The sequence below is a fragment of the Balaenoptera physalus genome (genome assembly GCF_965194825.1).
Source record: "Balaenoptera physalus genome assembly, chromosome: 13".
NCBI classification, from domain to species: Eukaryota; Metazoa; Chordata; class Mammalia; order Artiodactyla; family Balaenopteridae; genus Balaenoptera; species Balaenoptera physalus.
In genome coordinates, this window is record NC_138892.1 from 9,049,306 (window position 1) to 9,061,799 (window position 12,494).

Below are 12,494 nucleotides of genomic sequence, written 5' to 3' on the forward strand. Positions count from 1 at the left end.
TGCTCCGCAACAAGAGAGGCCGCGATAGTGAGAGGCCCGTGCACCGCGATGAAGAGTGGCCCCCACTTGCCGCAACTAGAGAAAGCCCTTGCACAGAAACGAAGACCCAACACAGCCATAAATAAATAAAAATAAAATAAATTTAAAGCTGCAGTCTCTATAAAAAAAAAAAATTAAAAAAAAAAAAGATTTACCATACTCACATTCTATCTCCTGTGCCTCTGAAGTATTTGTCATGAGTAAATAGGAGCAGAGTAATAAAGTGGAATAATAGAGGTGCTGTATGTAGTGGATGCTGTGGTGTTTCCCATATTCCCGCTTCAAGATCAAGGCACTTATTCCCTCTGCAGCTGGGAGACTTGGTGCCTGAGGGGTCTCAGCTGAGTTCTTCTCTTCAAATTCCCAACAGCTAAAGAAAGCCTCTTTACCTAAGATCATGCCCCCTCCCTGAGAGAACCTACTTTCAGTGACTTATGGAAGTGGGCCGTACCCTTTGCTTCAAGGCAGGACAACTGTGAAGAGCCATTCCAGCCCCAGAGCTCCTAGTAGCATTGGCTGAGGCCTCTGCTGCAAACGCATCACAGTGTAATTTCTCCCTTGGCCCAGTCCTGCCTCCCTCGCTACTCCCAGATGTGGTTTCTGAGAGTATTCCCTGATTAATCCCCTCGTACAAATCTCGGTCTCGGAGTCTGTTTCCTGGGGAATCCAACCTACAACAATGGCTTTGCCTCAAGATTTAGGATATAGGACAAAGATACGTACATAAATGAGGAAAGAATTATAAAGCAAATGGGACAAAATGTTAACAATTGGTGGATCTGGATGAGAATTCTTTGTGCTATTCTTGCATCTCTTCTGTAAGTTTGCTCCAAGATAGTGAAATTGTTAAGGTTCCAAACTCATGGTTCTGCAAAAGTTAAATATAAACTTAATCACTATGAGACTTTGAAATCTTATTAGTTCTTCATTAGCCCACTGAATATTTTCTATGGTAGATATACTTGTTCATTTTTAAAAGTTAATTTTGTTAGGTAAATGACTTAGTTTACTTCAATTACACCTAAAAGGACGCTGTCAATACATAGCAACAATGTCTATTAGATGCTAAATAATACATAGAACAGTTTGGGTATTGATGAAGGGTTTCAACTCCAAAATGTGCTGTCACGTTGTTAATGTCTGATAGTTTGAACGTCAGTTTGATATCTCATCTGAGAAATATCAAAGGGTTCACCAGTTCTGCTTTGTGGTATTATCTCGTGATACAGGCTCAATGAGATCTATAGCTTCTCTCCAGATAGCTTCTGCCAAGTACCTACAGCCGTGGTATCTAAGCACTCATCTTTGAATGACTCAATACCATCGTTTCCTGAAGCATCTGCGCTTTTTCCTTTGAGGTTTCTCATTCACATACTGGTCCTCCTTGACTGTGACTTCACAGTCTTGATTGATAAATAGCTTGTGATATACAAGGTACTTCATTTCCATTAAGGAACTAAATGTGTGAAGTGTGTTCTCCCCCTCCACTTGCTTGTGAAAACCCAGAAAGCAATGTTGTGTAATCACCTAATTTAATTAAGCACACCTCACTTCCAGTGTTGTGCTGATGCTAAAAAAAAATTTCTAAATGAATTTCTGTAGACTCACTATATTCTAACTGCCTTCCTTCTTGCTCCATAAGATAATTTATTATGGGCTTATAACGTTTTAGCTATTCTAGGCTAAAATGCATCTCCAAATATGCGAGATTTTTTTTCTTTCACAATCCTTACTATTCTTCAGTCTTCCTCACACTTTACTTCACGATTGACTTCCTGAAATTTTTATTAATCTACTTCTGTGATGTGTAAAACTTAAGTCCATATCATTTCAAGGATAATTTGTTGCTGAATGCTCAAAGAGTGATAATAAAGATAGTTCCTCATTAAATCACTTGAAAGTACATAGATGATCTAAGCCTCAAACTACTGCTGTTTGCCAGTATTACTTATAAAATCTCCAAGTCCAAAATAAGCTCATTTTAATTATTCATTTTCATGTGAAGTTACAAGAAAATGAAAAGTTAGAGCCATAAATGCAAAGTTCTTATTCTTCAGCATCTTTGTCTTATATCATACTTGCTCCTTTTGCCCATGTAGTTCCTTCTGCTTGGAATAATTTCTCCCTCTGTATTTATCAGGATCCTAGCCATCCTTCAAAGCCTTCTTCACATTTTACTTCCTGTTTGAGGCTCTTTCTGATTACTCTGGTACACATTGATTTTTTTTCCTCCTTAGAATTTCTATTCCTAAAGTTAGTTATTTTAAGAAAGTTTGGCCTGTAATTGTTCTCCTCTAATTTTTTCCTATAAGTCTGTACGTTAGACTTATCTCACTAGTCAGGCTATAAACTTTTTGAAGGCAAGGACCAGGCTATTTTTCTTATATAATTCCTCAAATGACTTTGAAAAATTATATGCCTCCTGACACATTTTTAACTGACATGTGAAATTTTGTCTTAAGTATAGTAAATGCAAAGGATATAATTCAAAATATTGACATTAAAGACAAAAGAAAAGAAAACAAGCAAAACTGTTTCATGAGTCTTTTAAGAGCATCTAAAGGAATATAAATACTATTGTGATTCATATCTGTAGTCATTCATTTGGAACAATACATGGTCTTCTTTAATTATTGGACATTGTACATCATTCCCTTTTCTCCTTGAAGTCATATTTCTATTCCACATCCCTCACAGAATTTTATCCTGATAGAAAGTATGTTTATGCTTGAAAGTTGTCTCTACATAAAATATGTATATAAATTGAAATTATTTTTCTAAATTGTCTATGACCAGAGGCTTTAAGTGGTAAAGTAGTTCTTCTAGATTGACTTACCGTTACAGTTATTTTTAGTACACAGTCGATCAAAACCACATAAATGGGGGCTTCCCTTGTGGCGCAGTGGTTAAGAATCCGCCTGCCAATGCAGGGTATACGGGTTCGAGCCCTGGTCCGGGAAGATCCCACATGCCACGGAGCAACTAAGCCCATGCGCCACAACTACTGAGCCTGCGCTCTAGAGCCCACGTGCCACAACTACTGAGCCCACGTGCCACAACTATTGAAGCCTGTGCGCCTAGAGCCCGTGCTCTGCAACAAGAGAAGCCACCTCAATGAGATGCCCGTGCACTGCAACAAAGAGTAGCCCCTGCTTGATGCAACTAGAGAAAGCCCATGCGCAGCAACAAAGACCCAATGCAGCCAAAAATAAATAAATAAATAAATTTTAAAAGAAGAAACAACCACATAAATGTGGTTAAGTACTTATTAAACATAAAGAATACAATTTTATTGGAAAGACATATTTTTTATGAGCTACATGAAACTGTTCATTTACCCATATATGAATATTACTTATTGCTTGAAATAAACAGGGTTTGTAAATTCTGTTTCTGTTTTACATTTTTAGAGATGTAAATGCTGAGAAGATTTGTTCACCTAAAATTGGGTGGGAATAGAAGGTGTTTTATTATAGCAATGTCAGTCAATTTTATGAACTCTTTCCAAATAATATGCCAAAAATTATATAGTGATTTATTATAAAAATGTTTTTCATCTCTTATCAACTGTTAACTTGATTAGATCTTTCTTTAATGTTGTTGAAAGCAAAGGATTGGAAACACCCCACTTAGAAAAAGATTTGTTAAACAGTCATTGGGAGCAATTTACGTTCTCGATTTCTGGAAATAATACCAAAACCTTTTGCTAAAATTTATCAAATGACTATTAATTATTCTGGTTACATTTTTTTTTAAACATCTTTATTGAAGTATAATTGCCTTACAATGGTGTGTTAGCTTCTGCTTTATAACAAAGTGAATCAGTTATACATATACAATATGTTCCCATTTCTCTTCCCTCTTGCATCTCCCTCCCTCCCACCCTCCCCATCCCACCCCTCTAGGTGGTCACAAAGCACCGAGCTGATCTCCCTGTGCTATGCGGCTGCTTCCCACTAGTTATCTATTTTACATTTGGTAGTGTATATATGTCCATGACACTCTCTTACCCTGTCACATCTCACCCCACCCCCTCCCCATATCCTCAAGTCCATTCTCTAGTAGGTCTGTGTCTTTATTCCCGTCTTGCCACTAGGTTCTTCATGGCCTTTTTTTTTTTCCTTAGATTCCGTATATATGTGTTAGCATACTGTATTTGTTTTCTCTTTCTGACTTACTTCACTCTGTATGACAGACTCTAACTCCATCCACCTCATTACAAATACCTCCATTTCATTTCTTTTTATGGCTGAGTAATATTCCATTGTATATATGTGCCACATCTTCTTTATCCAGTCATCTGTCGATGGACATTTAGGTTGCTTCCACGTCCTGGCTATTGTAAATAGAGCTGCAATGAACATTTTGGTACATGACTCTTTTTGACCTATGGTTTTCTCAGGGTATATGCCCAGTAGTGGGATTGCTGGGTTGTATGGTAGTTCTATTTGTAGTTTTTTAAGGAACCTCCATACTGTTCTCCATAGTGGCTGTATCAATTTACATTCCCACCAACAGTGCAAGAGTGTTTCCTTTCCTCCACACCCTCTCCAGCATTTATTGTTTCTAGATTTTTTGATGATGGCCATTCTGACTGGTGTGAGATGATATCTCATTGTAGTTTTGATTTGCATTTCTCTAATGATTAATGATGTTGAGCATTCTTTCATGTGTCTGTAGGCCATCTGTATATCTTCTTTGGAGAAATGTCTATTTCGGTCTTCTGCCCATTTTTGGATTGGGTTGTTCGTTTTTTTGTTATTGAGCTGCATGAGCTGCTTGTAAATCTTGGAGATTAATCCTTTGTCAGTTGCTTCATTTGCAAATATTTTCTCCCATTCTGATGGTTGTCTTTTGGTCTTGTTTATGGTTTCCTTTGCTGTGCAAAAGCTTTTAAGTTTCATTAGGTCCCATTTGTTTATTTGTGTTCTTATTTCCATTTCTCTGGGAGCTGGGTCAAAAAGAATCTTGCTGTGATGTATGTCATAGAGTGTTCTGCCTATTCTGGTTACATTTTAATTTAACCCAATGTACTCAGAATGTGTGGGAAAAATAAAATGTATGGAAAAAATAAAAACTCTAATTGCAGTGTACCCGTCAATACAAAAGTTTTTGAGAAAATGATTTTATTGTGTCATATGCTTTAAATGAATTTTCATCAAGTCTTCAGAACTGCAGATTTGTTTCATTCAATTATTGGAGAATATTTACCATATTTACCTAGTTGTCAAAGTCGGCCCTCATTGTGAAAACAACCAGTAGAATCAGATTTAAAGTTTCTTTCAGAAAACATCTAACTTTATTTAAATAAACATGTAACCAGACATCACTCTGGTTGTATTTCACACTCCTCAGTTTTCTTAAGATAAATAGCTAAGGCATGAAGCCTTGCCCTAAGTACGTTGCGTTGGTGAAATAAGGTGCCCCTGCCTCTGGTGCTTTCTCTGCTCTTCTCTCATGGGACTCTTCCTCAGGAATGATGCATTCTTCGACAGTACTGGGGGATGGAAAGCACAAGGACATTAGATGAAACTTACCAACTGTCCTGCTCCTCCACACTGTGATATATCTGAGTACCACACATCCTGGTGTGGACCAAAAGAACTGTTGCTTGTGCCATGCTTTGCGATTAAAAGAAATAGGTATAAGACAGGACAAACTTTGAAGCTCTACTTTTGATTTTTCGTGCCTTGATTAAAGGAAGCTTCCCTATACCGGTCTTTTTTACTATTGTTTGGTGCCTTAGAGACAATTATGCTTGTATCTTAACGGAAGATGCACCATAATAAGATGGGTGAAGAAAATGTCTTTCTTTGTAAAGTGGGAGAAAGTTGATTATGAAAGGGAAAGGGGAAAGAACCAGCCAGATGCTTCTGCACAGTTGCATTCTCAGGCAGATCAGTTTTTGGTAAGAATATATACAGAACTTGTGCATCTGGAAATTGAGTCCTTTAAAGCTATCTATGCCCATAAAGCTATCTATGTACTTAGACTTGGGAAGTCTTCAAGTACCCCCAGAGGTGTGCATATACCAGTTTGAAGATAGATTTCTTATGCTTTTTGTTGTCCCCAATAATATGCTGAAATATAGTTGCTGCTAATACTTTTGTTTACATAGTAATTAACATAGGAAGGAAAGTGATATTAAGACTACAAAAACATTAAATTCAGCAAAAATATATAAACAGATATATCAGCTTATCTTCACTGGCATTTCTTTTTTGTTTAAATTTTTTAATATTGTTTAAAAGTTTCTTTTTATAAAATAATCTATACATTTCTGACTAATTTTGCCTAGAACATATGAAATTCACACTGTAGTAATAAAGTTCTTTTAAATATTATTAGAATAATTATAATTGTCATTCCTGCTTTGCTAAAATTTCATTTGAGTAATTTTCATTTTCAAACTATTTTCTACACTATATTATACTTTATTTTAAAAAATGTTTCAAATAATAAAACTTAAAATTGAATCATTGATGGGAGAAAGGGCTAGAATTGAATTTGTATTTTTAAAATTTGTCTGAACTTGTCAATTATGATAAAGGGATATATTAAATGATTAATATTCATAGGTAACCATTGGCACATGATGTATATTTTGTAGACAAAATGGATCTTCAGAAGTGATTAACTTAAAAATTGTGAGCTAATGTGAAAACATTACTCTTTTCTGTCAAAGTAAAATCTTAGCTTTATGTTGTTGACAGAAAACACTTCCAAGGCAGGATTGAAACAAGAGCAGTGTCAAGACATTCAGTTGCCTAGCAGAACTGTGTTGTCCCAGGAAACACTACCCGTCAAGATTAATGCTTGGAAATCAACAGAGGTAAGTCATTATAGTAGTTTCCTATTGCTGCTCTAACAAATTACCACAAACTTTGTGCCTTAAATCAACACAAATGTAGTATTTTAGAGTTCGATGTGTTAGAAGTCTGACCCGTCTCACTGTCCCAGAATCAAGGTGTCTGCAGGGCTGTATTCCTTTCTGGAGGCCCTATGGGAGAATTTGTTTTCTTGCTTTTTCCAGCTTCGTGTGTTCTAAGAGAAACTGTGTTTGTCTTTTAACTTTGTTTTTGATGTCTTCTGTTATACAGACATTTAAATAAGAATAAGGTTAAATTAAAGTTTTCCTTTATAGTTCGTGCTTTTTTTTTTTTTTAAAGTATTTATTTATTTATTTATGGCTGTGTTGGGTCTTCGTTTCTGTGCGAGGGCTTTCTCTAGTTGTGGCAAGCGGGGGCCACTCTTCATCGCGGTGCGCGGGCCTCTCACTGTCGCGCCCTCTCTTGTTGCGGAGCACAGCCTCCAGACGCACAGGCTCAGTAGTTGTGGCTCACGGGCCCAGTTGCTCCGCGGCATGTGGGATCGTCCCAGACCAGGGCTCGAACCCGTGTCCCCTGCATTGGCAGGCAGGTTCTCAACCACTGTGCCACCAGGGAAGCCCTATAGTTCGTGCTTTTTAAAATCTTATTTAAGAAATTCTTTTTTTAATCCTAATATAATAAAGGTGTCTTATTTTTTCTTCCAATGTTCAAATTTTATGCCCTCTAGAATTTTACTATATAGTGTAAGATAGGGGTCTTATTTTATTTGTCCCCCTGTGGATAAGCAATATTTAATTTTTTGAACAGTCCATCTTTCTCTATGCATTAAAAAAAGTTTTTATTGCAAGATAATTATAGACTTACAGAATGTTGCAGAAACAGTACAGAGTCCCATGTACCCTTCACCCAGCTTTCCCCTGTGTTGACTTCTATATAGCTGTAGTGCAATATCAAAATCAGGAAATAAACGTTGGCATGTTATGCTAACTAGACTACAGACCTTATTCAGTTTTCAAATTTTCAATTCAGTATTCATTTTTTCAACCTGCATTGTGTGTGTATGTGTGTGGGTTCTATGTAATTTCATCCTAAGTATAGATTCCTATAACCAGCACCAAAATCAAGATACAGAACTGTTCTATCACCACAAAAGAAGTTCCTCCTGCTATTCACCCCATCCCACTCCTCCCAACCCCATATATGGGCAACCACTAATCTTTTCTCCATCTCTATTGTTTTGTTATTTCTAGAATGTTGTGTAAATGGACTCAGACTGTACATAACTTTTTGAGATAGATTTTTTTTTTCACTCAGCATAATGCTCTTGAGAGCCACTCAGGTTGTTGCATGAATCAATAATTCATGCCTTTTTATGGTTAAGTAGCATCCCATAGTATAGATGTACCAGAGTTTATTCAACCATTCACCCACTGAAGGATAGTTGAGTGTTTCCAGTTTGGGGCTGTTTATGAATAAAGCTGCTGTGAACATTTGTGTACAGGTTTTCGTATGTGAAGTTTTCATGTATCTGTGATAAATGTCCAAGAGTGCGCTTGCTGGATTGCATGGTAAGTGCATACTAAGTTTTTTAAGAAACTGTCAGACGGTTTTCCAGTGTGGCTGTACCGTCTTACATCCACCAGCAGTGTATGAGAGATCCAGTTTCTCTGCATCCTCACCAACTTTTGGTATTACCACTATTTTTATTTTAGTTATTCTACTCGGTTTCTTGTGAGATCTCATTGTGGTTTTAATTCGTGTTTCCCAAATGGCTAATGATATTGAACATCTTTTTATGTGCTTATTTGTACCATCATAACTTCTCTTTGGTTAAATATATGTATTCATATTTTTTAGCCATTTTCTAATTAGGTTGTTTTTTACCATTGAGTTTTGAGAATTCTTCATTTATTCTGGATTCAAGTCCTTTGTCAGAGAGGTGACCTGCGTATATTTTCTTCCAGTCTGTGGCTTGTCTTTTCTTTTTAACAATATCTTAACAGAGCAACAGTTTTAAATTTTGGTGAAGTCCAATTTATCAATTTTTTATTTTGTGGATCGTGCTTTTGGTGTCTTATCTAAGAACTCTTTGTCTAACCCAAGGTTGTGTAGATTTTCTCCTAAAAGCTTTATAGTTTCATGCTTTACATTTAGGTCTGTGATCTATTTTGATTTAATTTTTGTATAAGGTGTGAAGTATAGGTTGAGGTTTTAAAAAAAAAAAAATTTCTTTTCCCTACAGATATCCAATTGTTTCAACACCATTGTTGAAAAGACTTAAATTTTACTCTAATATGCTTAAGTGTGATTTTCCTTCTCTCTCTTCTTTGTCACCCAATGAGACTTTCCAGTGGGAGGTCTTTCATCTTTATTTAATTCTGAGACAGTTATCTCTGGTTCAAATATTCCTTACTGTTTATTTTCATTTTCTCTCTTTCTTATCTGGATATTAGTTATTCTCTTTCTATCTTCACATCTCTTAACTTTTCTTTAGAGTTCCTATTTATTGTTTTCTTTTTTCTTCTTCTACAGTTTCTCAATCTGATCTTCCAGTTTAATAATTTGTTCTCAGCTATGTTCATTCCACTGTTTATCCCATCTGTGTTCTCTATTTCAACATTCTGTTTTTACATTTGATATTTAATATTTCTATTTCATTCTTTTTATTGTGTTTTTTCCTGTTTCGTATTGCTTATCCCTTTCCTTATTTATTTTAGTATGTGTATTAAGTTTATTTTAAATTCTTAGTCCATCTTTTCTAATATCTGTGCTTCTGAAGAAACCTGTAATTCAGTTTTTTCTTAATAGTTTTGATCCTCAAATGACTGGTTACCCCTTGGGGTTATGGCTGCTCTGTCTAGGATTGCTAGAGGTCGGACCTGTCTGTGTCAGCCCTATCAGCTTAAGTGGAATGTAGGGGAAGTGGACTCTATGGTGGAGAGCACCTCTGTCCCCTCCCTGCTCCCTCCAAGAATACCAGAGTTAATCATTCCTCACTCTGAGGATCAATGCCTCAAATTAGATCTTTATCCTTAGCACCCCAAGAAGAAGCAGCTTTAGAGGGAGGCACTCCTTAAATTGTAAACCATCTGCCCTGGGGGATCGGAAAAGGAAGTGTGAAGAAACATCTTCTCAAGCCTACCTAGTCAGTCCCCACTGAGTGTTCTTACCTCCTCGGGGCTGCTGCACTCACCGGAAGCACTCCCTCCCGAGTTTAGCTCTCTGACTCACAGCAGGTGCGCAGGCAGGTTCCAAGGCAGTGAGTGGGCAGTAATTCCACCAACTCCTTCCTTATTTTATTCAACCATTGCACAGGCCACCTTCTGCCCCAGGCTGAAGCCAACTAGACACCCTCACCCCCCTCACACACAAACATACCAGTTCAGAATAGCCACGCCATCTCCCCTGCAGCCCCTCATGGTTTTCTTCTCATTTTTAAAAAAATTTTTATTGGGGTATAGTTGATTTACAACGTTGTATTAGTTTCAGGTGTACAGCAAAGTGAATCTGTTATACATATACATGTATCCAACTATTTTTTAGACTCTTTTCCCATATAGGCCATTACAGAGTATTGAGTAGAGCTCCCTGTGCCATACAGTAGGTCCTTATTCATCATCTATTTTATATATAATAGTGTGTGTGTGTGTGTGTGTGTGTCAATCCCAGTCTTCCAATTTACCCTTCTCCCCCTTACCCCCCAGTTAACCATAAGTTTATTTTCTACATCTGTAACTCTATTTCTGTTTTGTAGATAAGTTCATTTGTAGCCTTTTTTATAGATTCCACATATAAGCAATATCATATGATATTTGCCTTCCTCTGTCTGACTTCACTCAGTATGACAATCTTTAGGTCCATCCATGTTGCTGCAAATGGCATTATTTTGTTCTTTTTTATGGCTGAGTAATATTCCATTGTACTGTATATACATACCATATCTTCTTTATCCATTCCTCTGTTGATGGATATTTAGGTTGCTTCCATGTCCTGGCTATTGTAAATAGTGCTGCAATGAACATTGGGGTACATGTATCTTTTCAAATTATGGTTTTCTCTGGATAAATGCCCAGGAGTGGGATTGCAGGATCATATGGTTTTAGTTTCAGTTTTTTAAGGAAACTCCATACTGTTCTCCCTAGTGACTGTACCAGTGTAGGAGTACACTGTAGCGTAGGAGGGTTCCCTTTTCTCCACACCCTCTCCATCATTTATTGTTTGTAGATTTTTTTAAAAAATTATTTTATTTATTTATTTATTTATTTATTTATTTATTTATTTATGTCTGTGTTGGGTCTTTGTTTCTGTGCGAGGGCTTTCTCTAGTTGTGGCAAGCGGGGGCCACTCCTCATCGCGGTACGCGGGCCTCTCACTATCGCGACCTCTCTTGTTGCAGAGCACAGGCTCCAGGCGCACAGGCTCAGCAACTGTGGCTCACGGGCTTAGTCACTCCGCGGCATGTGGGATCCTCCCAGACCAGGGCTCGAACCTGTGTCCCCTGCATTGGCAGGCAGATTCTTAACCACTGCGCCACCAGGGAAGCCCTGTTTGTAGATTTTTTGATGATTGTCATTCTGACCAGTGTGAGGTGATACCTCATTGTAGTTTTGATTTGCATTTCTCTAATAATTAGTGATGTTGAGCATCTTTTCATGTGCTTTTTAACCATCTGTATGTCTTCTTTGGAGAAATGTCTATTTAGATCTTCATCCCATATACCTAGGAATAAACCTACCTAAGGAGGCAAAAGACCTATACTCAGAAAACTATAAGATACTGATGAAAGAAATAAAAGATGACACAAACAGATGGAGAGATATACCATGTTCTTGGATTGGAAGAATCAATATTGTTAAAATGACTATACTACCCAAAGCAATCTACAGATTCAATGCAATCCTTATCAAATTACCAATGGCATTTTTCACAGAATTAGAACAAAAAATTCTTCTCATTTTGATGTCGTCCCTTTATAGTATCTCCAAGCTTGATCCTGAGGGAGGGGGCCACTGAATCAGAACTGGAACCTGCTCTGTTCTTCAGTGTTCTCTGACCTTCCCAGGCATGTACCTACTTACTTCTATTTGTACTTTCACATAAGAACACACATCTTTAATTCTGGCATATATAGCTCCTCAAATAATATTTTTTTCTCTATCTCCTTGAAATTTTTTTTTTCTGCTTAATTTCTTTTAGGTATATATTGGGCCACTTAATGTCTCATTTTCTATGTCTTTCAACTGCTTTATTTTATTAAAATTTTTATTGAAATATAGTTGATGTACAATATTATGTTAGTTTCAGGTATACTACCTAGTGATTTGACATTTGCATACATTATGAAATAATCACCATGTTAAGTCTAGTAACCATCTGTCCCCAACAACTGCTTTTAAAAGTAGTTTTTTGTAAAAAAAAGGTCATGAAGAACCTAGGGCACGACGGGAATAAAGATGCAGACCTACTAGAGAATGGACTTGAGGACAGAGGGAGGGGGAAGGGTAAGCTGGGACAAAGTGAGAGAGTGGCATGTACATATATACACTACCAAATGTAAAACCGATAGCTAGTGGGAAGCAGCCTCAGAGCACAGGGAGATCAGCTCGGTGCTTTGTGACCACCTAG

General features: G+C 37.1%; 1 protein-coding gene across 1 annotated transcript in view; it reads left to right on the forward strand.

The window, feature by feature from the left end:
- Positions 1 to 6,277: 6,277 nt before the first annotated feature.
- The window catches only part of ENTHD1 (ENTH domain containing 1), a 69,391-nt gene continuing 63,174 nt past the window's right edge, over positions 6,278 to 12,494 (forward strand). Inside the window, exon 1 of the mRNA XM_082420654.1 lies at positions 6,278 to 6,871. Coding sequence (XP_082276780.1) covers positions 6,740 to 6,871 — 132 coding nt within the window. The 5' untranslated portion in view covers positions 6,278 to 6,739. The remainder of the gene's footprint in view (positions 6,872 to 12,494) is intronic.